Below are 26,759 nucleotides of genomic sequence, written 5' to 3' on the forward strand. Positions count from 1 at the left end.
TACAGTTTGTATGTTTTTCTTATTTATTCAAAAGCTAAGGGATGACAAAAAGGGTTAAAATGTTTTATGCCACCTATTTATTACATGAACAAATACTTAATCCAAAGGGACTCGTTTTACAAGCCCCTCTGTCCAAAAACCACACACAAATTAGTTTTTATACACAAATGTTTATTTCTCAAATAAACTTCCCCTTTAAACACAAGGAATGAAATCTAAATCTTCATAAAGATGAATCCAAAATGAAATCCCTCCAGTACATTGTAATCACTGTTTTCTTGGTCACTACTGCCTTTAACTGTTTAACATCAAAAAACAAGGACATATTTAAAAAAATCATGCTACTGGATTCCTAGCTCTGCCTCTGACCAGCTCTATACTGATCTCTGATATTTTAAAATTTTACATCATCAAATCTGAAGCGTTTAATTGAAGAACAGCTGTGCATTAAACACAAACAACTGAACAAGAAGATTATAAGATGTAATCAAGTTCATAACGAATATAGGTGTTCTTTTCATCGTTATAGATTCTTGGGTAATGTGCTATCAGAGCATCCTGTGATCCAATGTAGATCGAATTATAAATCTTCCAATAAACATCTCTGACTTTCCTGGCAGGGTGAAACAAACCCTAGAAAACAGAACAGAACAAAATTTCTTAAAAGCTTAAGGTCTAAATGTCTGTTATTGAATTTAATCAAGCTATGCACAATAGGCATTTAAAAAAGCCATTATAGTAACTAACACCACTTATAACAAAGGTACACTAAACGTGTCATTCCAAATTTTTGTGACTATCTAAACTAGCAAGTAGTAACAAAGTATTATTTAGAGACAAATTTTCTTATTTTTTTTCTGCAGGGAGAAATTCCACCGAATATATTTCTAGTTATGTATTCTTCTTTTAAAATAAAAATGAAAACCTGCTGCAGTATATTTGGTTGGAACTGAGTTATCAATTATTATCAAGATAATTAGCCAATTATCTTTGGCTCTGCTAATTGTTATTTGTGCAGAGCATGCTAGATAGGAATACATGAGATAAACTATTATTAAACCTAAAATAATGAGCAGAATGTGAAAGCTCTAGAAAAAAAACAGTTCTATATAATAAGAACATACAAGTATTTGTAAAAAAACCAAACTGTGCAAGAGACAACTTTCACCTTCCTACTGATGTCAGTATCTTTATGCTGAGATCCCCCACATAAAAAAACTCCACAGTGAAATTCCGTATCTGCAAATAATTCATAAAATGCTGTCGTATCTTCTCTACATTGACCTGCGTTACATTCATCCTTGCTTCCCACCTGTTATGTGAGTTTAGATTCTATAGTCAATGCACCCAGAACTGTTACATGCAATTACACAGAAAAGGAGCCTTCAAATTTTACTGCCACATACACATTTACAGAAGCTGAACTGACTAGTGTTGATGTAATGGTATAAATTCTGATCAAAGCACTGTTTTCTAGTGCTTCACTCTTACACAGTTCTAAATGTCTTAACTGTTTTTCTTGGCTAATGACAAATAATGTTGATTTAATATTACACCTATCCTGTTCTTTATCTCACTTGTTACTTGTTCCCATAACCCCTTGCACTATTAATTTATTCCCCAGTCATTAGTCAGTGTCCTCCAAATTTGCGAGATGCTTCCATTTTACAAGTCAGAGTGCCAGGTTATTTTAGCCAATTTATATTCTCAGTTACCTGCTACTTCTATGCAAGTTCCTCAGTGTAATCAGCTATCTCACTATACCAAAATCTCTGTTTATTACGTATTTCAATTACTGAAGTCCTTGGTACAGAACGCCATGTTTAAAGAATAGTTTAAAGAGACAAAAAGCCACACTGTTTTCCTTTGCTGGAAATCTTCAGTTGACTTTTTTGTCTCCTGGAAAGAAGTCCTGCCTGATAATTGCTGTCTCTGCTATCCCAGCATACACAAGGACATACCTGTAAACAATACTGCAACATTCTGCAGGGACCAATAGCAACTCTGAGGCCCTCCAGAGCCCCCATAACTGCCTGAATGACGTGCGGAGAGGTTTCAAACACATTAGGCCATACATAATTTAACAAATGATTAAGAGAATCTTCACAGCCAAACCCATAGACACCAAGAGACATATGTTGCACCACAGCACTGGCTGTTTGTCTGTGTACAAGATCCCTGCAAAGAGAAAAATGGTCTGTTAATAAATTAGAAGCAACATGAGTGGACAAGCATAATATTCCTTTTCAATAAAACTTTTTTTTGAAAGCACTAATATACCCTTTTAACCCATATTTACTGACAGCAAGAGGCAGAGTAACAAAAATCAGAAAACTGAAAAAAGACGGAATTTTCTGACAAATTACTGCACTCTAATTCCACAGCAGAAGTACTAACAGACATTATCAAAAGCAGTTTGAACATAAGTCTTGACTCACTTAAAATGTTTCTATCATTTTAATCTTCAAAAGCATTAGTAAAATAGAAATATATCATCTGAATTATTTGCAGACAATGGCTTCCGCATTATGCTGGTCACTTAACATCTTTAGCAAACAAGGACAACATGCATATTTGCTATCGTTAAGACCCAGCTATATATACTTAAAATACATGACTATGGCTAACTGTACCATAGATAGAAAGAAGTGCACTCACCTGTCCATCAAAGCATCTTCAAGCAATGGTGTAACAGCATAAATGTAATCTTTTCCCATCTCTCCAATGTATTCAAACAGGAAAGAAAGAGATTTTAACACACCATTCTGGACGTTCAGTTCTGGAACTCTGTATTCATTCATGAGTGCAGGCAGCACTGTGAAAGGTGAGCATGTTTCAGCTACAATAGCAATTGCTACTGTAGTACATACTCTGTTCTGCCTTTCCTGTACTTTTAAGTTATTTAGCAGTGTAGCCAATACATCGTGAGGTCTGGAAGAGATAACATGTGCATCCATGTCAATAGATTCAGTGAAGATTTGGATAAAATTAGTTGAGTTTCAAACAGCAAGTGGCAGAAAAGCATGGCTTAGCCCTTAAAAAAAAGTTTAAGTAACTGGGAAACAACATAAATCACGAAACTGTAGAACAGCTTACGCAACTGCATGATCTTATTTTTATAACCAGCATTTTTTACTTTCTCTAGACATAGCTTTTTTCCTGCCTTCTGTTCTGCCTCTTGTAAACTCTGGAGGTTAGCAGTAGCCTCCCCACTATTACTCTGATCCCACAGGTAATTACAAACTTGTATAAAATCATGCTCATTGACAGGCTAGGCAATATCCTGTATAGTTAAGTGCAGTTACAGCATTCCTTGGTTGCTTCCTGTATCTGCATTAAGTCAGTAACTGGTCACTTATTTAAGAATATGCATAAAGATGGGAATTGTGCTTCATTCTATGAGTTGCTGACTTGCAGTATCACCTTAGTGGCAAAAAATCCTTTGCAAATCAATAAAAGTATTGATTGGGGGAAAAACAGAAGAGAGATTGAGTATTTAAAGGAGAATTCATGAAAGAATACAGAGTGGGTCTGAATGCATATCAGTATCAAAATTCATGAGATAAACAGCTCTTATTACCAAACTAGACTCTAACTTTGCTAGTCTACAAATTTAGTCCAGAAGTGCAGCACACTGTTAATGAAAAATAGGTGACTGTATTCTCCTTCTACAAAATTAGTAAAACCAAGTCCACACATTTAATATGTTTATGTGTAGAGAGGTTTGAATATTTCTCACTAGAAAACTCACAATCATCACTATGTTAGGTAACTGTGTGTAGAAGTGGATAAGCATTAAACCAACTTACCCAATAGCTTTCGCAATATAACCAAAAGTGTTCACTGTGGCTCTTCGGATAGCTTTCTTGTGAGCTTTTAGTAGTTCAAGCAGTTCAAAGCAGATCCTCATCCATTCTCTTGCAGAAACATATTCTGCACCTCTGAAAGAGAATAAAGTGGGTTACCTCTTCAGTGATGTTAGAAGTTTTTAAATAAAACCACATAAATTGCAGCACCTATTCATTTGCTATCAACAGAGGGATACTGCTTAAGCAATTTCCTTAAGTAGGTATCTGTTAACCTTAGGCCTTCACTGGTTAACAGTGTACAAAAAAATTTTATATTGTGTGCATTCGAAGTTTGCGTAAGTGGACAACATACTACTTACAAAGCGTTTGCAAAATAATATAATCACAATATGTTCAACAGAGCATCTGCTAAATATCTCATCTTAAGCTTTACACACAACTTAAGAAATATCAACAGATAAGACAATAAATACCCGAATTCCAAACGTGATACTCAACTTCAGCTTTTGCTACAATAATTGCCCACACAGAGGGTCAAATATTTTATCATTAGTCAGCTTACCTGTCTGCAATGCGCCCAACAAGATCAATACAGTTTTCCTGTACTTTCTCATGTCTGTTCTTCAAAATAGGTGTAAGCCGTGGCAGCAGATCTTTGATTGGTGGTGTCATCTTGTGCATGCCTATTGAATTTAAAGAGGCATATTTAGTTTTATAATGCCTTTTCTTTTCGCTCTTGAACAGGAACGTATTCAATACACAAACGTACCTATAACATTCACAATAGCCTTAAGTGCTCCGAGTATGCTGCCCAGTACTTCAGGATATTCTTCACCCAGGTACTCATACAACACCACACCCAAGTGTCCCATCAGTTTTTCCTACAAGCAAGTAAAAAGATTTAGAAGTTGGTTGGTCTTTTTTTCCCCCCTCTCACAACTATAACATATTGTGCTGGTTTGGGCTGGGACAGAGTTTTCTTCACAGCAGCTAATATGGGGCTATGTTTTGGATTTGTGCTGAAAACAGTGTTGATAACACAGAGATGTTTTCGTTACTGCTGAGCAGTGCTTATACAGAACCGAGGTCTTTTCTGCTTCTCACCCCACCTCACCAGCAAGAAGGTTGGGGGTGCACAAGAAGTTGGGAGGGGACACAGCTGGGACAGCTGACCCCAACTGACCAAAGGGATATCCCACACCATATGACATGCTCAGCATATAAAGCTGGGGGAAGAAAAGGGAAAGGGGGAGATGTCTGGAGCGATGGCATTTGTCTTCCCAAGTACACGTTACACGTGATGGAGCCCTGCTTTCCTGGAGATGGCTGAACACCTGCCTGCCCATGGGAAGTAGTGAACGAATGCCTTGTTTTGCTTTGCTTGCGTGCGCGGCTTTTGCTTTACCTGTTAAACTGCCTTTATCTCAACCCACGAGTTTTCTCACTTTTACTCTTCCGATTCTCTGCCCCATCCCAACGGAGGGGAGAGTTAGCTAGCAGCTGTGTAGTGCTTCGTTGCCAGCTAGGGTTAAACCACGACACATACAACAGCGAATTTGGTAGGAGAATTCAATACAATACCTCTTGACAAGTCTTCATGACAACTGCAGTACGAGAGATCAGGTCAGCAGCCTGCTGCCTAACTTTAGCTGATTTGTTGTTCAAACGCCACAAAACTGTACCACAGATTTGTGGCAAGTAGGGTTTAACTCTTTTGCCTAGAGCATTAACCACTGTGCCAAAACCATTCAGCATCACAGAATCCTGAGTGTAAAAACAACAAAAGGAAAATCAGACCAACAGCAACACCACATTTTAATTAAACTTGACATCATCTAAAATTGCTATTAAAATGTTTACATTCCAGAGCTTGTTTCTGGGTTTCATTGATCAGAGTGCTGACACCCAAAAAAGGATTCTAAAAATCTAACTTAGAAGCATACAGTTCTGTATAACTAACAGTGAGCTAGCTTACAATTAAAGTGAACCAAATACTAAACACCCTTGGCCATACCTCTGTGGTCTGTTCCTGAAAGGCGTACAAGATACCATCAATAAGTTGTTCTTCCAGTTTATGATCAATGTCTGCTGCCCCTAGATTTCCCATTATCTTCTCAATTGTTTCCATGACCATTTTTCTGTACTGCTCAGCCTCATCTTTCAGATCATCCACAATTCTAGAAATAATTTCTGCTGCTCCAACTTTATTTGCCAGCTCCACAGTTGTATCAACCAACTGAAATATACAAATGTTAAGTAAGCAAGCATTGTTAAAATCTACTTCCTACATCTTGAAAATAAATTTCCCTAGTCTGACAAGAAACAGCATCATGCATGTTAAGCCCACTATAAACAACTGTTTTGACCTTTATAAATCATCCAATGTTTTAAACACCACAAATGGGGTGAACTACCCCACCTTACAACTGATGCAGACTCGTATTCACAGATGTAACATGTCTTGATAGCCTCCTAAGAACCTGTGAATCTTCTAGCTATGCAACTTCTAAATCACTAGTCCAAACAAAATTCAGTTTCAGGACACAAAAGACAAAATTAAGCATCTAGCCTGAACGAACACTCTAATGTGAATTTTGTTCTACTGTAAATAATTTTCCAACTAAAAAACCCAAAATACCTGTCTGTAATTTCTTCTGTCCAATGCCATTCTGTGCTGCCAGAAGTGTTTGAAAAAAGGTGGCAAGATTTCTGTTTTAATGTAGTTTGCTTCAACACCATCCGTACCACAACACTGCTTTACCACCTGACAGGAAATAAAAATTCAACCATTTTAATTCTGTGTAGGGTTTGAGGTTTTGGGGTGGGGTGAGGTTCTTTTTGGTTTGGTTTGGGGTTTTTTAGTGTTTTAAGAAAAGGAAAGACATACATATTCAATATTAATGCAAAACAATCATTCTGACATACCTTCAACACAATCTTTTTCATCTCTTCATCAGGAGACTGGAACTCTCTGATAAGGATTAGCATGACTTCTCTGGTATAATAGTTTGCATACTCAGCATCCATGAGTGGTATCAGGTAGCCAATAGCCTTCAAAAAGGCAGCCAAACCCTATTTAAATGCAGAAATATATCTCTAATGAGTTATAAAAGATATACATACATTTCAGTTCAAACTAAAGAAAGTATTTTATATATACCTTTCCTCTGTGTTGACGTATACCCTTCCATAAAGGCTTCAGAACAGAATCAAATGACTCAATACCATAGGGAGTAGCTGCCTCAGCCAAAGCAGCAATAGCCAAAGCACTGATGGTGCGAACTTTCTGCTGCTCATCCACCAGACCTGCAAGAGAATAATGTTTAGTGCCTCTTCTTGTACCTCCCGTGACTTAAGTTCAAAACAGCAAATAGAGGGGCAGTATAAAAGGGATTAGCTTATTTTCAGGAAAACTGAACCACTAATCCTCTCTCAGAGTCAGCTGAACCATTTCTCAGTCTCAAAAGAACACACAAAACAAGGACCTTACTACCACTGTGCCTCACTGGGATATGAAAAAATTTCCAAATGTGAAGTGAATAAAAAAATCTTGCCTGGGAAAGTAGAACTCACCATGTTCAATAATCTCAACCAAGCTCCTGAGATGAGGCAAGATGGCACAACCCATAAGAATAGCAATCTGCTGTACAATCTTGATGCCAGTATGCCTAGCCTGCCACGATTTTTTGCTTTTACAGACAGCTTTCAAGAAGGGTAACAGTGAAGGAATGCCCAAAGCAGAGGCAACAACAGCAAAGGCTCGAGCTGTTGTATTTCGAACATATTCATCCATATTATCAATATCAGGTCGCATTGTGGAGATCATTGTTGCCAAACCAGCAGCCTGAAGGAAAAACATACAGAAAATACCAACTGGATTTATGAACAGCACAGTTAATCCTTCTGCCATGCCTATAAACATGCAGCTATATGTAAGCTAACTCAGTGCCTTAATGAAGGATGGAACTTTACCTTAGCCAAGTTTGAAATAATTTCTCTGCCTTCCACTCTAGCATAGTAGTCTTCATCAATCAGCAGTGGTTCAATGACAACAAGGATCTGAAAAAGATGAACAAATTAATATTTCCTTTCGGTAATACTTTTAGTAGTATTTCTGGCCCTACTAGATTCCATGAAACAGAGATGATTCCATGGATACAAGCTTAAAGCTTTATGATGACCAGAAAAACTTTAAATTTATTATGCTCTTTTTACAGCTCTGTCTCTAAAGGACCTGGCTCAGAGATACTATCTAGATCAAATAAGATCCCCTTCCCACCCCCAAGTATGCATATATCATTTTTACATCATGCCTTAATACTATAAATCCCACACTTCGATCAAATTACAAGAACTTAAAAGTTTGGCTTAAGAAGAAATATGGAAGTCAATTATGTTAAAAAAACATGGTACCATCCTCTTCTGAGATGCAAATAAAATATACACTTCTCCCAGCAATGATCAGAAAAAGCAAATCAAAGATGAAATAGTAAACTGCAATAGACCTTGTGTACATATGGTCGGACCAAGTCATCCAGTTTGTAAAGAATTCTGTCGATGACTTTGACAAGCAAGTGACGCTCCTGATCTTCGAGAGTTGGTGACATCAGCAGAGGCAGAATCTGATTAAACAATGGCCCTGCTCCAAATTCCCGAGCTTTATCAGTAATTTGTCGCAATGCAGCCTAAACAAAACCGAAGAGCCTATCAGTTAAACTAAGGAAATGACACTGAATAATTACAAAACAGGTAGATATTAACCAAGTTAAAATGTAATTCACTGTTCACAGCCTATCAGTTAAACTAAGGAAACGACACTGAATAATTACAAAACAGGTAGATATTAACCAAGTTAAAATGTAATTCACTGATCACAGGCTTTAAAATACTTGTTCCTACCACTGCAAAACTCTACTTCAAACAATTTTATACTGACATAAAATTTGTTTAAGAACAAATGTGTTAAGAGAAACACTCTGATGTTAGCTCCCAGATGTTCAGTTTTCAAGAAAAGCATGCTCCTGGTCTAATAATAAGAATGGCTCCATCTGAAAATTAGCTTATACAGCACTTACTTGCCTCTAGGCAGCTTGGTGCTATGGTCAGTTTAGAGCAACACTGTGCAGAAAAGACTGCTAACACTGCATAATGTGTAAGGCTGAAACTTAACTAGGAGCTACACTGCTAATTTAAGTTTAAGAGGCAAAATCCAGAAAATTTCGAAGCCCTGTAAGCAAAACACACTATAAATCCAATTTGTCATAATTGTTAAAAAAAAAATTATATAAGTCATGTACTATTTAGTGACTGACATTACTGTACAAAGAGCAGCAACACTAGATTACATCAAATGACAAACAAAAAGCCATGCAAATATAGAAGAGGAAGAAAGCACTAAACAGATATCAAAGCTTAGGAGATTATCTTAAAGAGAATTCCACAGACAACTGAAACTAAACCTAAAAACAAATGCAGATTTTTGAAAAATGGAATTACATAAATGCATCTGAAAATTCATCTCACCTTTCTCATGGGAGGTGTGCCATTCTTTATTTTCAGAAGTAATTTCATTATTTTTCTCTCCTTCTGTTCTTCAGGACTCAAAGTTGATTCATCAACATCAACCTACAGGTAATTCCAGACAAATAAACAAGCATTGCTACATATTCAAAAGAAACCAGGAAACTTTAATCAGCATGAGTGAAGTCTCATTTACCAGCAGTTTATCGAAGTACTGGATATCATCTGGTTTTAGGAATGGAAGATTGCCAGATGGCTGGTCATTAACACTCTTCATAGTCCTGTCTTCTGTCTGCATGTGGAATCCTGTCATACCACCCAAAGGTGTTGGAGTTGCTGTAAGCTTACGTGCTGGAGTGCGAATAGGTACATAACCAGCTGGTGGGGGAAGAACCTACAGAAGAAAGAACAAAATTTATCTTATCGCAACAGATACAAAAAGAGGAAGGCATCAAATACAAAACATTACTAAACTTATATATTCCATTTTATTTGTTTGGGGATTTGTGTAAGTGCTATTGCACACATTAGATCCCATGTTCACAGCAATACCAACAAAATTCACCATGACAATTTGTATTCATGCTTATCCTGTATTGATGATACTTCAGAAGAAAGCTCACTTCCACTGCTGAGAGCTTGGATAATAAACTTTGAAGTGTCTCTACAAAGCATTAAAGCAGTACTTCAGTAGCTGCATCAACACAGAGTACTTCCTGACTTTCCATTTGTGACTCTCCCATGTTTTTCTACATCTGGACTTAATATTTTTATCAGCCCATTCAGAGCTCATTTCTGGCCTTGACAGGCATTCGCAACATTGAGCAGCAGAATAACAGCTAGCCTTTGAGATCATCTTTAGTTCTCCCTTTCTAATGGATTTACAATAAATCAGTAACCGAATCGAACAAATGTCTACAATCAATAATCAATACTTACTGTGAAACATTCTACTTCTGAGGTAACTTTGTTTTTTTTAAACCAACAAAAAAAATCAATATGTCCTGGCAGAAAAAAAAAAACAACATCATGGTCTGATGTATTTTAATCCAGATGAATTACCTTATATCCTTCTGGAAACATAGCATCTAATTCTTCATCAGAAAGTGGTCTGTTTCTCTCATCAATTTCCCTTTCCCAACGCCAAGCCTGCAGCTGTTCAGGAGTCATGCTCATGATATGACCTATATTAAAATTTAAAAAAAAAAAAAAATTTAAAAAAAATCTTTTGTATGCAGAAGATGACTTGTTTACTTAACCTTTAAGTGCTCTCAAACCAAAGTTTCCGTAGCACTTGAAATCTGTAGCCAGTAAGATATCAAACTTTTAGAGAGCTTTTTATCAATTTTTAACAACTAAATTAAACAGGAACAGACACCTTAGTCTCGATTCCCCCTCGAGAACTAAGTTGCTGTGGGCACTAAAAATGGCAAACTGAGCATATACTGACTGCTTTCATACAGGCAGGAGAACATGTTAGGCAGAAGTCTATTTCAAAATGCAATATAAAGGTAAGTGCTTCATTTCGACAGAAGAAAGTGAAGCCTTAGAAAATGGACTGGGCTTACCTGGTGTAGGAGTTGCCATGTTCATAGCTGGTGTACCAATGGGTGTTTTGCCAGGTGTCAGAACAGGAGTGCTGCCACCCATCTGGCTAGCAGGTGTTTCATCCCATCGGGACTTTCTCTTACTTGCTCCTGGAGTTGGTGTCTCACCAATGGAGTCACCACCTCTATCTGTACGAGGCGTCTCAGCCCATCCACTGCCGTGTCCCGGAGTATCTAAGGAAAAACAAAACAATTTTTGCAGAAAGCTGAACAGTTTATACTCAAACTATAGTATCAACATCCAAACCCATTTTCAGTATCTCATCCTCATGTCTACACAAATCAACAAGTATCAAATAAACAAATACACTAGACAAAAAGTAAAGACTAGTTTGGTGAATATTGAAAAAACACAGGCGTTACACTAGAAACATCCAACAGAGAACTTCATTTTACAAAAAAAGCATGTCATCTTCTTTCTGAATCTTAGCATAAATAGATAAAATTCCAAAAAATACAAAAGAATTCAGATATTCTAGAAATTGGACAAAGTACTCCACATATTCCCTTCATAAAAGCTTTAAGGAACAATGGTGTTTCACTGTTCCCTGACACATGAGCCTAATTCATATTAGGCAGGTGAGAAAATGCTTCCAAAACTTGTTTTAATGCTAACCCCTTCAAAGAAAATTAAACAGTTCAAAACTAACACACACAAACGTATCACAAAAAGCAATTCAACATAAGCTCTGTTACTACGTTCTTTTAAAATCCCAACCTGCAGCAGTCACTAGATATACCAACAAAACTTTGATTCAATTTTTGAGCCGAGGTGCTTTCACAGATGTGAGTTAAGCTTACAGGCAGAACTCAAAGCTACAAACTCAGACAAAAACATCACTTCACATCAACCACTAGATGTCAGAATATAATTACTTCTTACCTGACTTCTGAACCTACTCTTTACTTAATGTGAAAAACTCCTATATAATTAACCATTCAAAATTTATTATGTGCTTTCCAGTTCACCATAAATACCTCTTTCTGTTTTAGGTGTTTCATCCCATCTATTTTTACGTGCACTGGAAGTGGCACCTCCATGGCCTGGTGTTGCATGACCGGGTGTGTCCCGTCCGGGTGTTGCAGCTCCTGCTGGTGTGTGACTGGGAGTCGGATCCCATATTTTTGAGCCTGGGGTGGCACCAGGTGTTTCACTACCCTTTGCACGGCCTGGAGTTTCATCCCATCGCAGAGATGGTGTATGTCCAGGTGTCTATATAAGACAAAACCAAAAGTATTAATCTCTCTCATACTGTACAGTAAAAGACTGCTTGTTACTCTTTTTTAGTAGCGTAAGAAACTTCTGAAATTCAAGAGGATTAGCATTAATAATGTCTTCTGTAGATAAGCTGATGAACACTAGGATTATTACCTCCGCTTGATCCCAACTGGATAACTTTTTAGGTGTAGCACCAGGAGTCTGATCAGCTGTCTGATCCCAACGCCGTTTGCGTTTTGAAGGTGGCTGAGATGCGGCTCCATTGACGACTTTAAGCTCTCCAGCTTTAGCTTTTTCAGCTAGTTGTTGCCTAATTTCCCTCTATTCAAGGGCAAAAAAAGACAAACATAAGAAACAGATTTTTTTTTTTCAGAAGGCCTCTTCAGATTATACCTCTAAAAGATTTTTCAGCTGTATCTTATCTTTTTATGCTATTTTTTGAGATTTTGCTCAAATAACATGCAATCAGCTACTGTTTAATTTCAAGTTCATTTGCTTTTCAAATTCTTCTATACTGACAGAGCAGCTATGTGTTTGGAGGGGCTGTTTTTAAATTGATTTCTTATAAAGGCCATTATTACAACAAATGCAAATGCATGAAGAATTTTCAGTGCTATCAGCTTCTGTCACCTATATGTATGCCTTAAAATCATTATACATCTGTTTCAAACAAGTTCCACTTCAGTAAATTAAAGGTGGAGGAGTTACAAAATGTGTTTGAGTTACATCCCACAACATAAAAAAGCCGTGAAATTCTTATTTAAAATTCTGAGATGACACTGTTAAAACAGCACACTAACCCAGACTGTTTTTCACTTATCAATGGATCCATAAACAGCAAGATTGTCAAAATTATGAACTAATTCCTCAATTAAGGTAAGTCAAGCAGGGTAAATCAATGTAAATCTACAGAGGTCACTGGAACTACAAGATCTTGCTCCAATTAACAAGATGGCACTGCAGGTATTACACAAGAAATTTTATTATATTACCAATATCTTCTTACCTATTAAAATGAATTTTTAATAGCCATGAATAAAGCATGTACTTTTACATTTTTCCTTTTTTTTTTTTTTTTTTTAATATTTAAAACAAAATGTCAACCTCACACCAGTTCTCAGTACTGCAACATCTGTTAAGTGCTTCAACAAAAGCCTTTTAAAACCTCCCTGGATACCTTTACATGGAGCTCACAAAAACAAACATCCCTGACACTGAATACCCCTCAGTGACTGTTAGTTTTTGTCTCTCATCCTCTGAAAGAAAATAAACAAAAAGTTCAAGCACTATAAAAAAATCCAGACTAAAGTATATTGAGACTATTTCTCCCTCCATTGTTTATGTATTGTATAGAACAGATGTTTTTCAAAACTTTCATCTTTAAATTCTACTGACTTTCAACATGCGACGAACAGGATTTTCCAAAGAAAAGGACTTTTAAGTCAAGACAAAAAGACAACATAATTTCCATTCCCACTTTTTTAACATGCTTTCAAAGGCTGTCAAACAAAACTAAGTTCAAGTGGAAAACCCTCCCCTCCACACACCTCTTCTTTTGTTAAATGCTGTTCACGCATAACATCCATGTATGTTCTGGCATTCATTTTAGGATCCGGTGTCTTCCCTCCTGTGGAAAAGAACAGCAACAGGAATGGAGCACAATGAGTACAGGATAAGCAGAAAATATTGACTTTTTCTATTGTCCTGCTCTAATATTATATTATTCCATGATCATTTAATTTTACTTTTTGATTGAAAATTTTAAAAATTACATGTATCTTACGTTTATTCAGTTTGCTGATCAATTTAACCTGTTTGAACACAAACATAACTACTGCAGTTTCAAACAAATATTTTAAAGCCGATATAAATGATAAAATGACAACAGAGCTAAGAGTCTTCAGAAGTGATGGGTTCCTGGGTTGCTAATCCGGAATACGTACACTTTCGTGCCTTTGTCTCCATCAGCAGTTCTGACTTCAAGCAGCAGAATAGAAGCCTAGAAAATTATCTCTTTACCATTAGTAACACTTTGGAAAGATATTTATATTCAAAACATTACCTTGTGTAAGCTGTTAAATCCTAGTTGTTATCTGACTATAAATAACTATTGCATACCTAAGTAATGTTTAAAATGTTTTATCATAAAGACCCATTTATAAGTTTGACAAATCTGGACACGTCTCCCAGATCTTCTAGTGTCATATTGTAAAAGGGCTTCATTAAATAAAAAAAAAAAAAACAAACCAAAACAAAAAACCCCAGAGAACTGTTTGATGACACTTTCCCCCTCTTCTCTTCTCAAGGTACAATTGTGATTGGGAGCTGAATGCAATACAGTACATATACCACCACAATGATACTCACAGGTAATGGGTTTTGTATACCATATGTTGTTTTATGATGTGTATCTTGCGTTAATTAAACTTTTAAATACTTTACAAGAAGCCCAACTTTATAAAAATGAGACTTGTCAAGAAAAACACTTTTCTTTAAGAAAAATGTACAGATTTGCTATACAAGTGGTATAGCATTATAATTTAGGGAAAAAAAATAAACTTCTTAAACATTTCTATGCTGAAGATCACTGCCCAATTGGCTGTGTCATTCTGACACTAGCTTTCATAGGACTTTCCTTTGGAATACTTTTTCACCATAATCTACACAGGATGTGTTGAACTGCACCCTTAAGAATGCAGACAGGACTGGCATATAGCAGTACTGCTGTAGGAAAGAAATTAAGGACAGTTAGTATGGGCCTGTGAATTCTGACAATACATGTTTATATCAATTACAATTAAGCAAGTAAAATAATTAATATCCCTATTAATTCATGCAGGCTGAAATTCTCATTTGTAAAACCTGCAAAATAGCTACTAATTTTAAGCCAACAGGCACCTTATTGCCACATGTGAATCTCACTCACCTGAAGAAAGTTTCTGTCAGACCCACTAACACCCCTTTTCCTGACTTGCATTCTAAAATTATCAGAACAGACTTGAACTATTAATAGTATCAAAGTCTTATATATGCTTTTGTTTCTTTTAGCTATACCACCTAAGTTTACATAGGATGGTAAGAATTAGGTGCTCTATTTTGAGAACTAGCATTTCAAAAGCAGTAACCCTGTAAATCTATGACTTGGAATGAAAACTTTCAAGGTACTGAAAGAATCTGAGCACTCAATACACAAGTTGTTCAAAGTATAATGCACAACCCAAAACAAAATGAAAAGAGAAACCTTTAACCCTTTGTGTTTCTATGGCAATGGCTCATTATTTTCTTGTCCTTCTACCTGGAAAGAAAACTCGTATTATAAAGATGAAGAATATGGCATCTAGGTTTTCAACCAAATCTCTATGAAAAGGGGATGTTTAAAACAAAACTAAGTTTATAAGCATGCCAACAGAAATCAAAGGGCTAAAGACAAAGACAACAAATTTCATAAAGGGTATAGAAAAGTCAAAATAAATTACCATCTGCAAATGGATCAAGACGCTCAGGGGAAATTATCATCATCCGCCTGTGCTTTTTGTACTCATCTTCCCGATCTGCAATCTTTTGAGGACGGTGTTCTGCAAAAGGATCATACTAAAAACCGAAAAAATCTTGTTAGTCACATATGTACAAACAACAATACAAAAAGTGTCTGGTGACCATAAGCCTGTAATCATTTTCAGTATTACTAAGAAGGCCTACTTTAATCTCAACTATGCAGGAATGTCAAAACACTACGCTAATATAAATTTTACTTCTGTAACTGGAATTTTATTTAACACAGAATTTCTTATGAAATAACTTCTGACAAAAATTTGCTATTTTGAGAAGTTTATTCACTTGTTACTAAAGCATTTCATGCTGTCAACCTTTCCCTTTCTTCTTCCAGGGTGACTTAATGCTACTTCATATGCTTTTAAATTTCACAGAAAACTACTCCAGAAATATAAAACCTAAGTGATAGCATTTTCTTTACAAAAATAGAAGCAAACAGGACATTAAGTTTTCCAGTTATTTTCATTTTTGTGGTATCTGACCTATCAAAAAGATTTTTTTAATCGTTTAGTGTATATGCCCACATTGCCTTTACATGCAGAAGCATCAATTTTTATCACCCTGTGGAATTCTAAACTAAAGCAGTAACAAGCTTACAGCAAAATTAAAATACCATGGCCCTTTACATACATCTTGTGTTTCCAGAAGATGAGACCTGGTCTCGAAAAATGTTAACACTTGTTTCCCCTAATACCTACAACAGTATTTTATTGTGCCTTCGGTTAAGATGTACCTGTTCAGTAGACTGTGGTATGTCATTAAGCAATGCCACTGGAGCATGGTACCCTGGCTTCTTCTGGCCAAGCAAACTTGTAGAAGGGTAGTCATCATCATCCTGTCAGTAAAAAGACATGACAAATTTGTCATGTTGATATTATATTTAGATAAAATAATGTCAAATTAACATACTGTGGTCATAGAAAAGATGAAAATGGACAACTAGAATAGTTAATTAATAATAATTAATAGCTTTTTCATATAGCTTGTTTTATTACTCCCAAACTGCTGCATCAGATAAACCTACCCACTGCACTAAAAAGATAACTTTTTCTCTACAAGACTCAAGTATTCTGCATTATGCTACATTTAATCAAGTATGCTGTCTATGCTAGTTATACAAAAAGTCCGTATTTCATATTAGCGCTATTGATACAGTTCCCTAGTTGGCATGTGAAAACTCGTGCACAGAAATTCAAACAATTTTTTCTTAAAAGCCAGCTAGATATAGAACAAAACTTCAGTAAATAACCCTATAAAAACCCCTCAGAAACAGTGAAAAATTCAGAAATATATTCATATTAATTTACTTATACCTTCTCAATCACAATGGCAATAACAAGTACTCAGAATGTGCAAGATGCTTTTGCAATCTATTTCTTCATATTAGTAGCCAGTTTCTGTGCAATGATTTACAGCAACCCAAAAGAAAAACTGCTCTTAAAACTATGAACTGATTTCAGTGAGACCCTGTAATAGAAATTCTTAATTAAAGGAATTCTTAGAAGTCTACAAATGACACATAGTACATCACTAAAAAAAAATATCAACTAGTACTAAATTGAACATAACAATCTTCCTTCCTCCTAAAAATATAATCCACTCAATGTAATATGCTGCTGCCTATGTATTCATGGCCAGAACTGTTCTTTCTGACTGCTCCTGCAATTGAAAATGTGGTCAAACGTTTAACATTAGAAATTAACAGAAAGTAATCTTACAAGCAGAATACATAAGGAGAACATAATATAGTAAAAAAGCCAATTCTCAAAAATTGCTCTGAAATTTAAATTAAGTAGAAATAGAAATCTTAAACTAGTCACTTCAGTTTGTTGGCCCAAGTTTTATTAGACTTTTTTTTTTTTACCATCATTTTTCATCTTGGTAGCAACAACAGAACAAAGTTAATTATTCCAGTCAAGGCTAACACTGATTAAGTACCAGGCCACAACTTTTTGCCTTCTGCTTGGGCCTACATGACTTTCAAAGCACAATTAATGTACAAGCCAGACTTGGAACTTAAGAGCTTACCAGATAAGACATATTTGGCCCAGTATGGCTTTAATGACAGTAACTCCTTTTACTTTAGCAACTGCTACTAAAAATTACTCAAAATAAATTCCAAAATACTTAGAATGCATGCCCTAAACAAATACATAAAATCACTTACATCTTCCAATTCAGTTGCTGCAATAGAAGTGACATATCCAGCAAACCTGCTGTCACTGCCACCATAAATTTCTTGATCATAATATCCTGTGGAATCAAGGCCTACTCCTTGTGCTTCATCAAGAGCAGGCTTTTTTCCTTGAATTTCTCGAATTTGTGCTTCAATATCTAGGGTAAAGACAAAAAAAAAAAAAAATCAGGTCTTTTTACACATACACACAAAATGTAATACTCATGTTACTATGTACAGCAAACAGTTTTTCACCCAATTTCAAAGATCATCTCTAAAGAAATAAACAAATACAACACATAAAACTATAAAATCATGATGCTTAGAAGCAGCTCTTCCTTAAGTTGTAATATTACCCAGCACAGACTACTTCAATTATATGGCCTAAAGCAAACTATTCAAACCCAGTGTTAATGTATCTCATCTTCCAACAGAGATAGCACAGAAGGTAATTTACACCACAGTAATATTTCTCAACACTACACTAATACAACAGTTTCTCAACGAATGTAATCCTCCCATTAAAAAAGCCTTTCAAAATGTTATCACCAATTAACAAACCAATTTTGCTCATTTAAACAGATCTGTTCAAAATAGCTACTGCATGAGTTGTCAAATCTGAGCAGATTTAATAAAACAACACTGTATTGTGTTATCTAACATATTGCAAAACTGTATTAACTTTGAACAAATTAAAAAAAACAAACAACCTCTAACATGCCACTGGATACCAAGTTAGCCAAAAAAAAAGTTCGGACTAGTTTCTTTTCACTCTGGCAGCTCAAATGTAATTTACTCATGACTATTCCTGCCTGCACCACCATCTCTGAAGAATCTACTATTCTTCTGGATAACAAAAAGTTTAGACTTCAAACAGGAAAAATGGGAGCTTTGTCATTCTTTAACATATCAGGCTCTGACTCTAATCAACTCTGGTGACCATGTTTGACCTTGGAAATTTGGTACTTTCAGAAAGCACATTAACTTGTTAACCCAGAAAACAAGGAATCAAATTAAACCACGCTTTCCTCCAACCGTTGTAATGCTACAAGAAAATAATTTACAGTAATCCAACTGTCTTCAACATATGTAATTCTGATGTAGGTATATTAAGGCACTCCATAAAAATTATTACAGTTTCCATCTGTATTTTATTTGATTCAATAGATTAACACAATTACCCATACAATGTGAATTTCAGTAGATCAAACCATTATCTTCATGGCCAAAAAAAATACCCAAGAGTTGCATTTCATGGCTGAAAGAATATCAAGGATCATGCTTGTGCAAGAAGGTTGGACTACACGGTCTCAAAAGTCCCTTCCAACTTCAACGATTCTGTGATTCACCCTCTCCCATCTGAAGCGGTATTGCCTGCTACATTAACTTGACGGAAATTTGCCAATTTACAAAAGCTACAGGAAATTCCATTCGCAAATAATCTTAAACCTTCACTATTCACTAGTTTTCTACTATTGTTTCTCATTGTTCTTTTTCAGGACAAATACATTTCACAAGGTTTTCCCAAGGAGATATCTTGCAAAAGGCACTATACCACAACATCTGCTAACAAATTTGGCAAGAATTAATCAGAATACCTTTTTTTTTTTTTTTTAAAAGGCAAGATCTTTGTCAGCAACATGGACAGTGGGATTGAGTGCACCCTCAGCAAGTTTGCCAATGACACCAAGCTGTGTGGTGTGGTCAACACACAGGAAGGAAGGGATGCCATTGACAGGGACCTTCACAGGCTTGAGAAGTGGGCCCGTGTGAACCTCATGAAGTTCAACAAGGCCAAGTGCAAGGTCCTGCACACAGGTCAGGGCAATCCCAAGCACAAATACAGACTGGACGATGAGTGGATTGAGAACAGCCATACAGAGAAGGACTTGTGGATATCAGTGGATGAAAAACTCAATGAGCCAGCAATATGCACTCACAGCCAAGAAAGCCAACCGTATCCTGGGCTGCATCAAAAGAAATGTGACCAGCAGGTCAAGGGAGGTGATTCTACCTCTCTACTCTGCTCTCTTGAGACCGTACCTGGAGTACTGCGTTCAGCTCTGGGGCCTCCAACATAAGAAGGGCATGGACCTGTTGGAGCGAGTCCCAAGGAGGGCCACGAATATGATCGGGGGGCTGGAGCACCTCCCCTATGAGGACAGGCTGAGAGAGCTGAGGTTGTTTACCCTGGAGAAGAGAAGGCTCCAGGGAGTCCTGTCGTGGTTTAACCCCAGCCAGCAACTAAGCACCGTGCAGCCACTCACTCGCTTCCACCCCCAGCCAGTGGGATGGGGGAAAGAATCAGGAAAAGAAGTAAAACTCATGGGTTGAGATAAGAACAGTTTAATAGAACAGAAAAGAAGAAACTAATAATGATAATGATAACACTAATAAAATGACAGCAGTAATAATAAAAGGATTGGAATATACAAACGATGCACAATGCAATTCCTCACCACCCGCCAATCGACACGCAGTTAGTCCCTGAGCAGCGAACCCCCCCCCCCCCACTCCCCCCAGTTTATATACTACATGTGACATCACATGGTATGGAATACCCCGTTGGCCACTTTGGGTCAGCTGCCCTGGCTGTGTCCCCTCCCAACTTCTGGTACCCCTCCAGCCTTCTTGTTGGCTGGGCATGAGAAGCTGAAAAATCCTTGACTTAGTCTAAAACTCTACTTGGCAACAACTGAAAACATTAGTGTGTTATCAACATTCTTCTCATACCTAATTCAAAAACATAGCACTGTACCAGCTACTAGGAAGACAATTAACTCTATCCCAGCTGAAACCAGGACAAGACCTTACAGCAGCCCTCCAGTACTTAAAGGGGGCCTACAGGAAAGATGAGGAGGGACTCTTTATCAGGGAGTGTAGTGATAGGATGAGGGGCAATGGCTTTAAACTGAAGGAGTGTAGATTTAGATTAGATGTGTTATTCACTGTGAGGGTGGTGAGGCACTGGAACAGGTTGCCCAGAGAGGCTCTGGATGCCCCCTCCCTGGAAGTGCTCAATGCCAGGTTGGATGGGGCTTTGAGCAACCTGGTCTAGTGGAAGGTGTCCCTGCCCACGGCAGGGGGGTTGGGACTAGATGACCTTTAAGGTCCCTTCCAACCCAAACCATTCTACGATTCTATGATTATTGCCAATCCAAATTATTGGACCCAAGACAAATGGGAGTGGAATTGGTTTTGGTGATTTTTTTTTTTTTTTTAAAATGATTGAAAGACTGAAGATCAGAATTGCTTAGTTTAAAAGTTTGAACTGTCAGTCCTGTAAACTTCAAGACTTAAAGTCAAGGATGTGTCCTTTTCTTATCACAAACTGCCAATAATTAAAAAAAAACAAAAAAACACAACCACACTGTAAGCCAAATTATGCCTCCTGTGCAAAGGCGTGTTTTCTATAGAGGTAATTGAACATGTAGTTTTACCTGACAAATCTTTGCTATATAGCTATGAGTGAGAATAGCAGGATTAAGTGTTCATGTACAGCCTGCAGGACTGGCAGTTAGAAACACTGACTTCACTTTAAGCACAGGAAACATGACAGCAAATCTGCAATTCCTGCAGTGGTCTAGTGGGGAAGAAAAAAAACAGCAGAAGCATGTTCATCAAGAGTTGCATGCACAGAAGACACATCATAGTAGCTGATAAGAAGAATCTTGCTCCAGCCAGTTAAGGGCTTCCATCAAAATTTTGCAGATATCTAGAACAGGGTAACTTGGAGAGTCACCTCTGCATTGCAGAAACTCAAGGAATCTGCCTTGAACTCATGAGAAGCTGAAACCTGACCAAAGCCTTATACTGCTGGCCATGATCACCTGCTGAACCCTACCCCCAAGTACATCTAGCTCCCCCTAAAATCTGGCACAGCATAGGGGACTCCAGTGAGTTCAGAACTTGAGACAGGTTGCTCTCCAATACATTACTTCCTGGGGAAGCAGCAGAAATAAACCACTGCCAAATTAGACATCCCTGTCTTGCCCACAGAGGACTCTGATCATCTTCAGAGGCATACCACACATATCGTGTTTACCAGTGTCATCTCAAGGTATTCCATTTTTGTGAAGTCATCCTATGGCATGGTTATGGAACTGATACAACTCAAATACTTTTCTCACAGATTTTTTAGTTATTTCTGTTTCTTCCAAAGAATAGATCAAATTCCTGATTCCTTTTGCAGCCTGGTGCAACACAGTACTAGGGTGAAAGGGAATACCTGAAGCTTCCCTTGCTATGCTACTACCAACAAATGCTTTTAGAGTACAATGACATTGTTTCTTATTTCTAAAGAGCTGTTACTAGAACAACACACTGCCTCTTTAGTAGCATATTAAGTCCTGATTGCACGTCCACAGCTGTAACCAACTTCAACACAAAAAAGCCTACAGATCTTGCCTACAACGCAAAAGCGTTTCCATCATCTGTCCACTGAATCAACCTGACCATACAGCTCAGCCAAATAAAGCACCAGTAAGTACCCTGCCATGCAGTATGGGCCACAGAGATTTGCTTGCGCATGGCTCCCACCACTACTACCATCAACAGAATCTATTAAAACAATTGTGGGACTTCTGCAGCAGAAGCATTAATACAAAAATATTTTCCTATTAACAGCTCTTAACCACAATTTACATATTAAGGCCTTGTTCTCTTATTTTATTTTTAAAATAGCTATATTTACTGAAGAGGGTACAGACCTCATTTATCATTGGCCTTCTCCTTTAAATTACAATGACTACAACTGTTTGCAGACTAAGGAGCATTCTCATTTTCTTACAGCAAAACCTACTGAGTTATCTATACCATAAAAGAAAGTCTGCAGAGGGTCTATAGGGTTAACAAGCCCCCATTTATGGCCACCGTGATTTTCAACTAATGCCATGCAGTCTCTAAGTGCTAATTTAAATGAAGCACTCCGAAGAGAACACCCATTTGACATGCCACAAAACCCCTTTAACCAGGAAGTCTAACAGGTCTGCAGCCAGAGGTAGCCTGATTGCCAGTTTAGAAAGCATCACGTATTTAGCTGGAAAAGACTATTTTGACATTAAAGATGTGTTTACCTTCCTTGATCTAACTGGCGCTTTCTTGAAAAAAAAAAAACTCACACCCTATTTAACACAGCACTTAAATACAAATCAAATTAAGAAAGAGTAATCATAAAGCTTAAAAATACATTGTGTCAAGCAAAGTACTTGTTTGATGATTTAGTCGACCAGGACATAAACAGAAACTTCAGTTAAAGACAGAGAAACCGTAAAGGGAGTGGGATTAAAAAAAAAAACAAACAAACAAAAAAAAAAAAAAAAAAAAAAAAAAAAAAACCAAAACAAAACAAAACAAAACCACACGCGGGGGGGAAGTGTATAATATCCTACTGATCATTCCTTTTTCTGTATTTTACTCCATTTAATATATTTTGGTATTTTAAAAGAAGTAACTTTAACATGTACAGTTGATTTGAAATACACCACAAATGTTGAATGTTATTAAAGTCAACATACTTGAATTCAAAGTCACTGAAAATCCAGCTCACAGCCAGATCGTGATAGCCTCTCAAAATATATACTCCATTACCATCCATATAGTTCTGCTTGCAACATTTGGAGTGTAAGACATTATTCAGCACAAAAAAAGAAAGACGAATCAGACACTGTACTAAAGTAGTATTTTACAGCGTAAATAGTTTGTATGTTTTCATGCCTTATCATATTTTTGCACATTTAGTTTGCCCTGTGCAGCTTTATTTCTAGCTACTTTAGTACTCTCATACGTGTTAGGTCTCTCTATTACGTTTGGAGATCTCTTCATTCTTTTCTGAGCAAGAAAAAAATGATGAAAATTAAAAACTACCTTCGACAGCATTCAAAACTCAAGCATTTTTTGAGGCTTTATAAGCTGCCACTTAAAACTTTACTTTTCAGCCTAAAACAAAGAGTTCCCCCTTAAGCTATGTAACTGAAACAATCCCAAACTGTTCTGAGACCTCTTTCAAGCTGTGTCTTGAACACATCAATCAACAAGTATTTAACAAACAGTACAAAGATGTGAAAAATCTAAGACAATTTAGTAACAAGTCAATTTGGAAAATCAGACAGGAACTGAAAAAAGTAAGACAGGATAGAACTCAGAAGAAAAATAATCAAGCTGTTCAGCTAATACCTCCATGTTGGGAAATACAGCATTACATGATCATACCCAGTTATACATAATTTTTTATTAACTACCTACACCACCCCCCCCGCCTTAAAACCTGTCCTGATACAACACTAATCAAAACACATGCAACCGGAAGCATGTCAATGTTTTCATTAAAGTCAATGGACCACCATTTGCTTCAATAAATAAGCAATTTAAGTTAAAAAACAACAACAATTCTATTTTATTATTAAAAACTCTTTAGGTAATATGAGACGCAGAGGGGTGGGTAATACTGTGATGGGTAATACTCACTTGGGTAATATCTCACACAAGCCTTATGCATGTCACAGCATATAAACAAAAGACAAGACCATTTCTGTAATTCTACAAAAACGTTCTAGAACACTAAAAAATAAAAACAAAGTAAATTTAAAAAAAAAAGGCGAGGACAACAGTTTAAACTTTTCGTCATCCATAAACTCAAACAGGGTCCGCAGCATTAAAGACTACATTAACCTCACTTTCACGGGAGATGACGCCTCTCCATTTGAAAAGTTTTTTCAGTACAAAACTTACCGCCCCCAAAGGTGATGAATACCTGGGTGCCCTGACTACCTCACAGTGTACAACCACTGTCCAGAGGTAGTTTTTGAGTAGTGCAGATGTAAATTAACATAAACACAGCAGATCACCTATCACACACAGAAACATGAGTAAAAACCCAAAAGCAAAAACACAGAAGCAGTACAGCTCTAAAAATTATTCTCCCTTGCCTGAAGATATTTAAGAGCAGGGCAAGCCACAGACATTGTCCAAGAAGAAAGCTTTGATTCATGCTATAAAGAGCTGGAAGCAGTAGTGAATACAGCCACATAGCACCTCCGAGAATAACATACTGCCAGTGAAAGCCCTCCCTCATTAAACCGCTCATTTCCTACGTAAACACCCAGCCGGCAGGAACTCTCCGTGCCAAAATGGCAGTTGAAATGCTTGAGACCTCACGCTGTTTTTTCTTCTCCTTCGGGGCATTTTTCTCAGTAAGCACCACGCCGACACGACGCTTAGTAACAGCTCAGGCCATGCTGGCTTTCGGCGGGCAACACCCGTTCACCCTCCCTCTCCGGCCTCCCGTTTACTGCCGACCCAGGCCGAAGGGCTCGGCCAAGAGAACAAACGTGTGGCACTGACGTTTCTGATGCGAAACTGAGGCGGCGTACAGCGCGATGTTTACTGAGCGCCCGCCGAGGGCCGGACGCCAGCGCCAGGAGAGGGCCGGGCAGGTGCGGGCAGCGATCGGGAGCGCAGGCGAGGCGCGGCCCGCGGGCGGCCTTTCCCGCAAGCGCTGCTCAGCCTCGGCTTCCTGCCGGCAGGCGGGAGCGCGGCAGGGACCCGTACCCCAGCGACGGCGCCGGCCCCGTCAGCAAAACCGGAGCTCACCGACAACCGTCCCCCCGCGCGGGCCTGGCAACCGCCGGCCGCTCCCCCCACGCGTGCACAGCGAGAGCCCCCCCCCCACCCGCCACCCGCCCACGTCAGGTTCGCCCCCGCCCGCCTCCGCAGCCCCACCCCTCCAGCCCCCGAGCGCGAGGCGGCGGCCCGGGCATGGCGGTGACACAAGCGGAGACGCCATTACAAACAGGCCCGGCCCGCCCGCCGCGGGGCGAGCCCGCCCGGCCCCCGCCCGAGGAGCCGGGCCTGACGCTGCCCAGCGTCGCGGAGAAACACAACCGAAAGACAATGGCCGAGGGCGCAGCTACGGGGCGCGGGGGGGCGCTGCGGGTGTTTTTCGGGCTTTTTACCTTCGTGGGTCTTGGCGATCTTCGCCATTTTGTCCAAAGCGAACAACGCCGAGGCGGAACTGGAGCGGCCCCGCCACTTCCGCTACAAGAGAGAAGGCCGGGAACTCACTGCGCAAGCGCGGCTGCGGGCCGCGCCGAGTCCGGCGAGGCGCTGGCGCCTTGCGCAAGCGCGGTGCCGGCGGCGAGCAGACGCCACTCAGCCAGGGCCCACGCCCCGCCCACCCTGCGATGGATGGCGCGGCCAGCGATTGACAGCCCGGCCGAGCGGCACGGGGGCGGGCGCTGAGGTGACCCGTGGCGGTCCGTCCCGGACAGGGCGAGGAGGCAGCGAGCACGGCTGGGGACGGAGCCGTGGGCTGAGGGGAGGTCAGACCGCGGGGAGAGGCCCGGGAGGGCCGCGGAGCGGCCCTGACGGCCCGGTGGACGGCTGACAGCGGGGAGGGTGCCAGGGCGTCCGCCGCTGCCACAGGAGAAGGGGCGGCTAGCGCTGCTGATGGCGCTGGCCTCAGGAGAAGCGGCCGCCGGGTGTCGGGAGAGCAGGACAAGGCTCGGAAGGGGGCTGAGCCGTTTGCGGTGCCGGGGCAGATAAGCTGGGTGGGGCGCAGCCAACTCCACGCCCCCCAAAGCATTGTTCCCCCGCTGATGCACATCTTTTCACACCATCTGGGTTTATCCGTGTAAATGCAGTGGCTCCCTCCCTCCGTGCTTTTCAGGCCACTTCATAAGGGACAATGCCTCCTAGCGGCCTTCACACAAGAGTAAGAAGCTATTATGTATGTGACCGGACAAGCCCTTCAGTGCTTCTCTCTTGTCTTCAGGCTAGAGGAGAGAATTAATGGCACTCTTCCGTTATCTGGCTACAGGCTGTCTTCTTCCCATTTGAGACACCAAAAGATGATGACACTTCCAGTATACTGTGTGGAC

General features: G+C 39.0%; 1 protein-coding gene across 4 annotated transcripts; it reads right to left on the reverse strand.

The window, feature by feature from the left end:
* Positions 1-25,961, reverse strand: SF3B1 (splicing factor 3b subunit 1). 4 transcript variants are annotated; one of them, XM_030017858.2, is made up of 25 exons: positions 25,836-25,960; positions 17,875-18,041; positions 16,441-16,542; positions 15,632-15,746; positions 13,703-13,782; positions 12,309-12,476; positions 11,915-12,149; positions 10,898-11,110; positions 10,392-10,513; positions 9,526-9,723; positions 9,333-9,434; positions 8,315-8,494; positions 7,782-7,868; positions 7,383-7,653; positions 6,970-7,115; positions 6,735-6,881; positions 6,448-6,573; positions 5,824-6,045; positions 5,391-5,573; positions 4,579-4,690; positions 4,372-4,492; positions 3,810-3,941; positions 2,659-2,931; positions 1,962-2,178; positions 1-633 (listed from the first exon to the last, which is right to left on the reverse strand). In XM_030017858.2, the coding sequence occupies exons 1-25, from the start codon at positions 25,861-25,863 to the stop codon at positions 475-477; spliced, it is 3,906 nt and encodes a 1,301-aa protein (XP_029873718.1). In that variant the 5' UTR covers positions 25,864-25,960; the 3' UTR covers positions 1-474. The 4 variants fall into 4 exon arrangements, with proteins under 4 accessions (XP_029873718.1, XP_029873719.1, XP_040980365.1 ...); XM_030017859.2 differs by lacking the exons at positions 15,632-15,746; positions 16,441-16,542; positions 17,875-18,041; positions 25,836-25,960 and adding an exon at positions 14,099-15,624; XM_041124431.1 differs by lacking the exons at positions 1-633; positions 1,962-2,178; positions 2,659-2,931; ... (15 more) ...; positions 11,915-12,149; positions 12,309-12,476 and adding an exon at positions 14,099-14,154 and having other exon boundaries at positions 13,706-13,782; positions 25,836-25,961.
* Positions 25,962-26,759: the final 798 nt, after the last annotated feature.

Source organism: Aquila chrysaetos, chromosome 6 (genome assembly GCF_900496995.4).
Source record: "Aquila chrysaetos chrysaetos chromosome 6, bAquChr1.4, whole genome shotgun sequence".
Lineage (NCBI taxonomy): Eukaryota > Metazoa > Chordata > Aves > Accipitriformes > Accipitridae > Aquila > Aquila chrysaetos.

What these genes read in the sequence shown, in the direction of transcription:
- SF3B1 (XM_030017858.2), bottom strand. Translation starts at nt 25,863, where the DNA reads ATGGCGAAGATCGCCAAGACCCACGAAG. An exon ending in TTCAGGAACAGACCACAGAG is followed by an intron (nt 5,574 to 5,823) that starts GTATGGCCAAGG and finishes TTTTACACTCAG; the next exon opens with GATTCTGTGATGCTGAATGG. An exon ending in GAAGATGCTTTGATGGACAG is followed by an intron (nt 2,179 to 2,658) that starts GTGAGTGCACTT and finishes TTCTCTTTGCAG; the next exon opens with GGATCTTGTACACAGACAAA.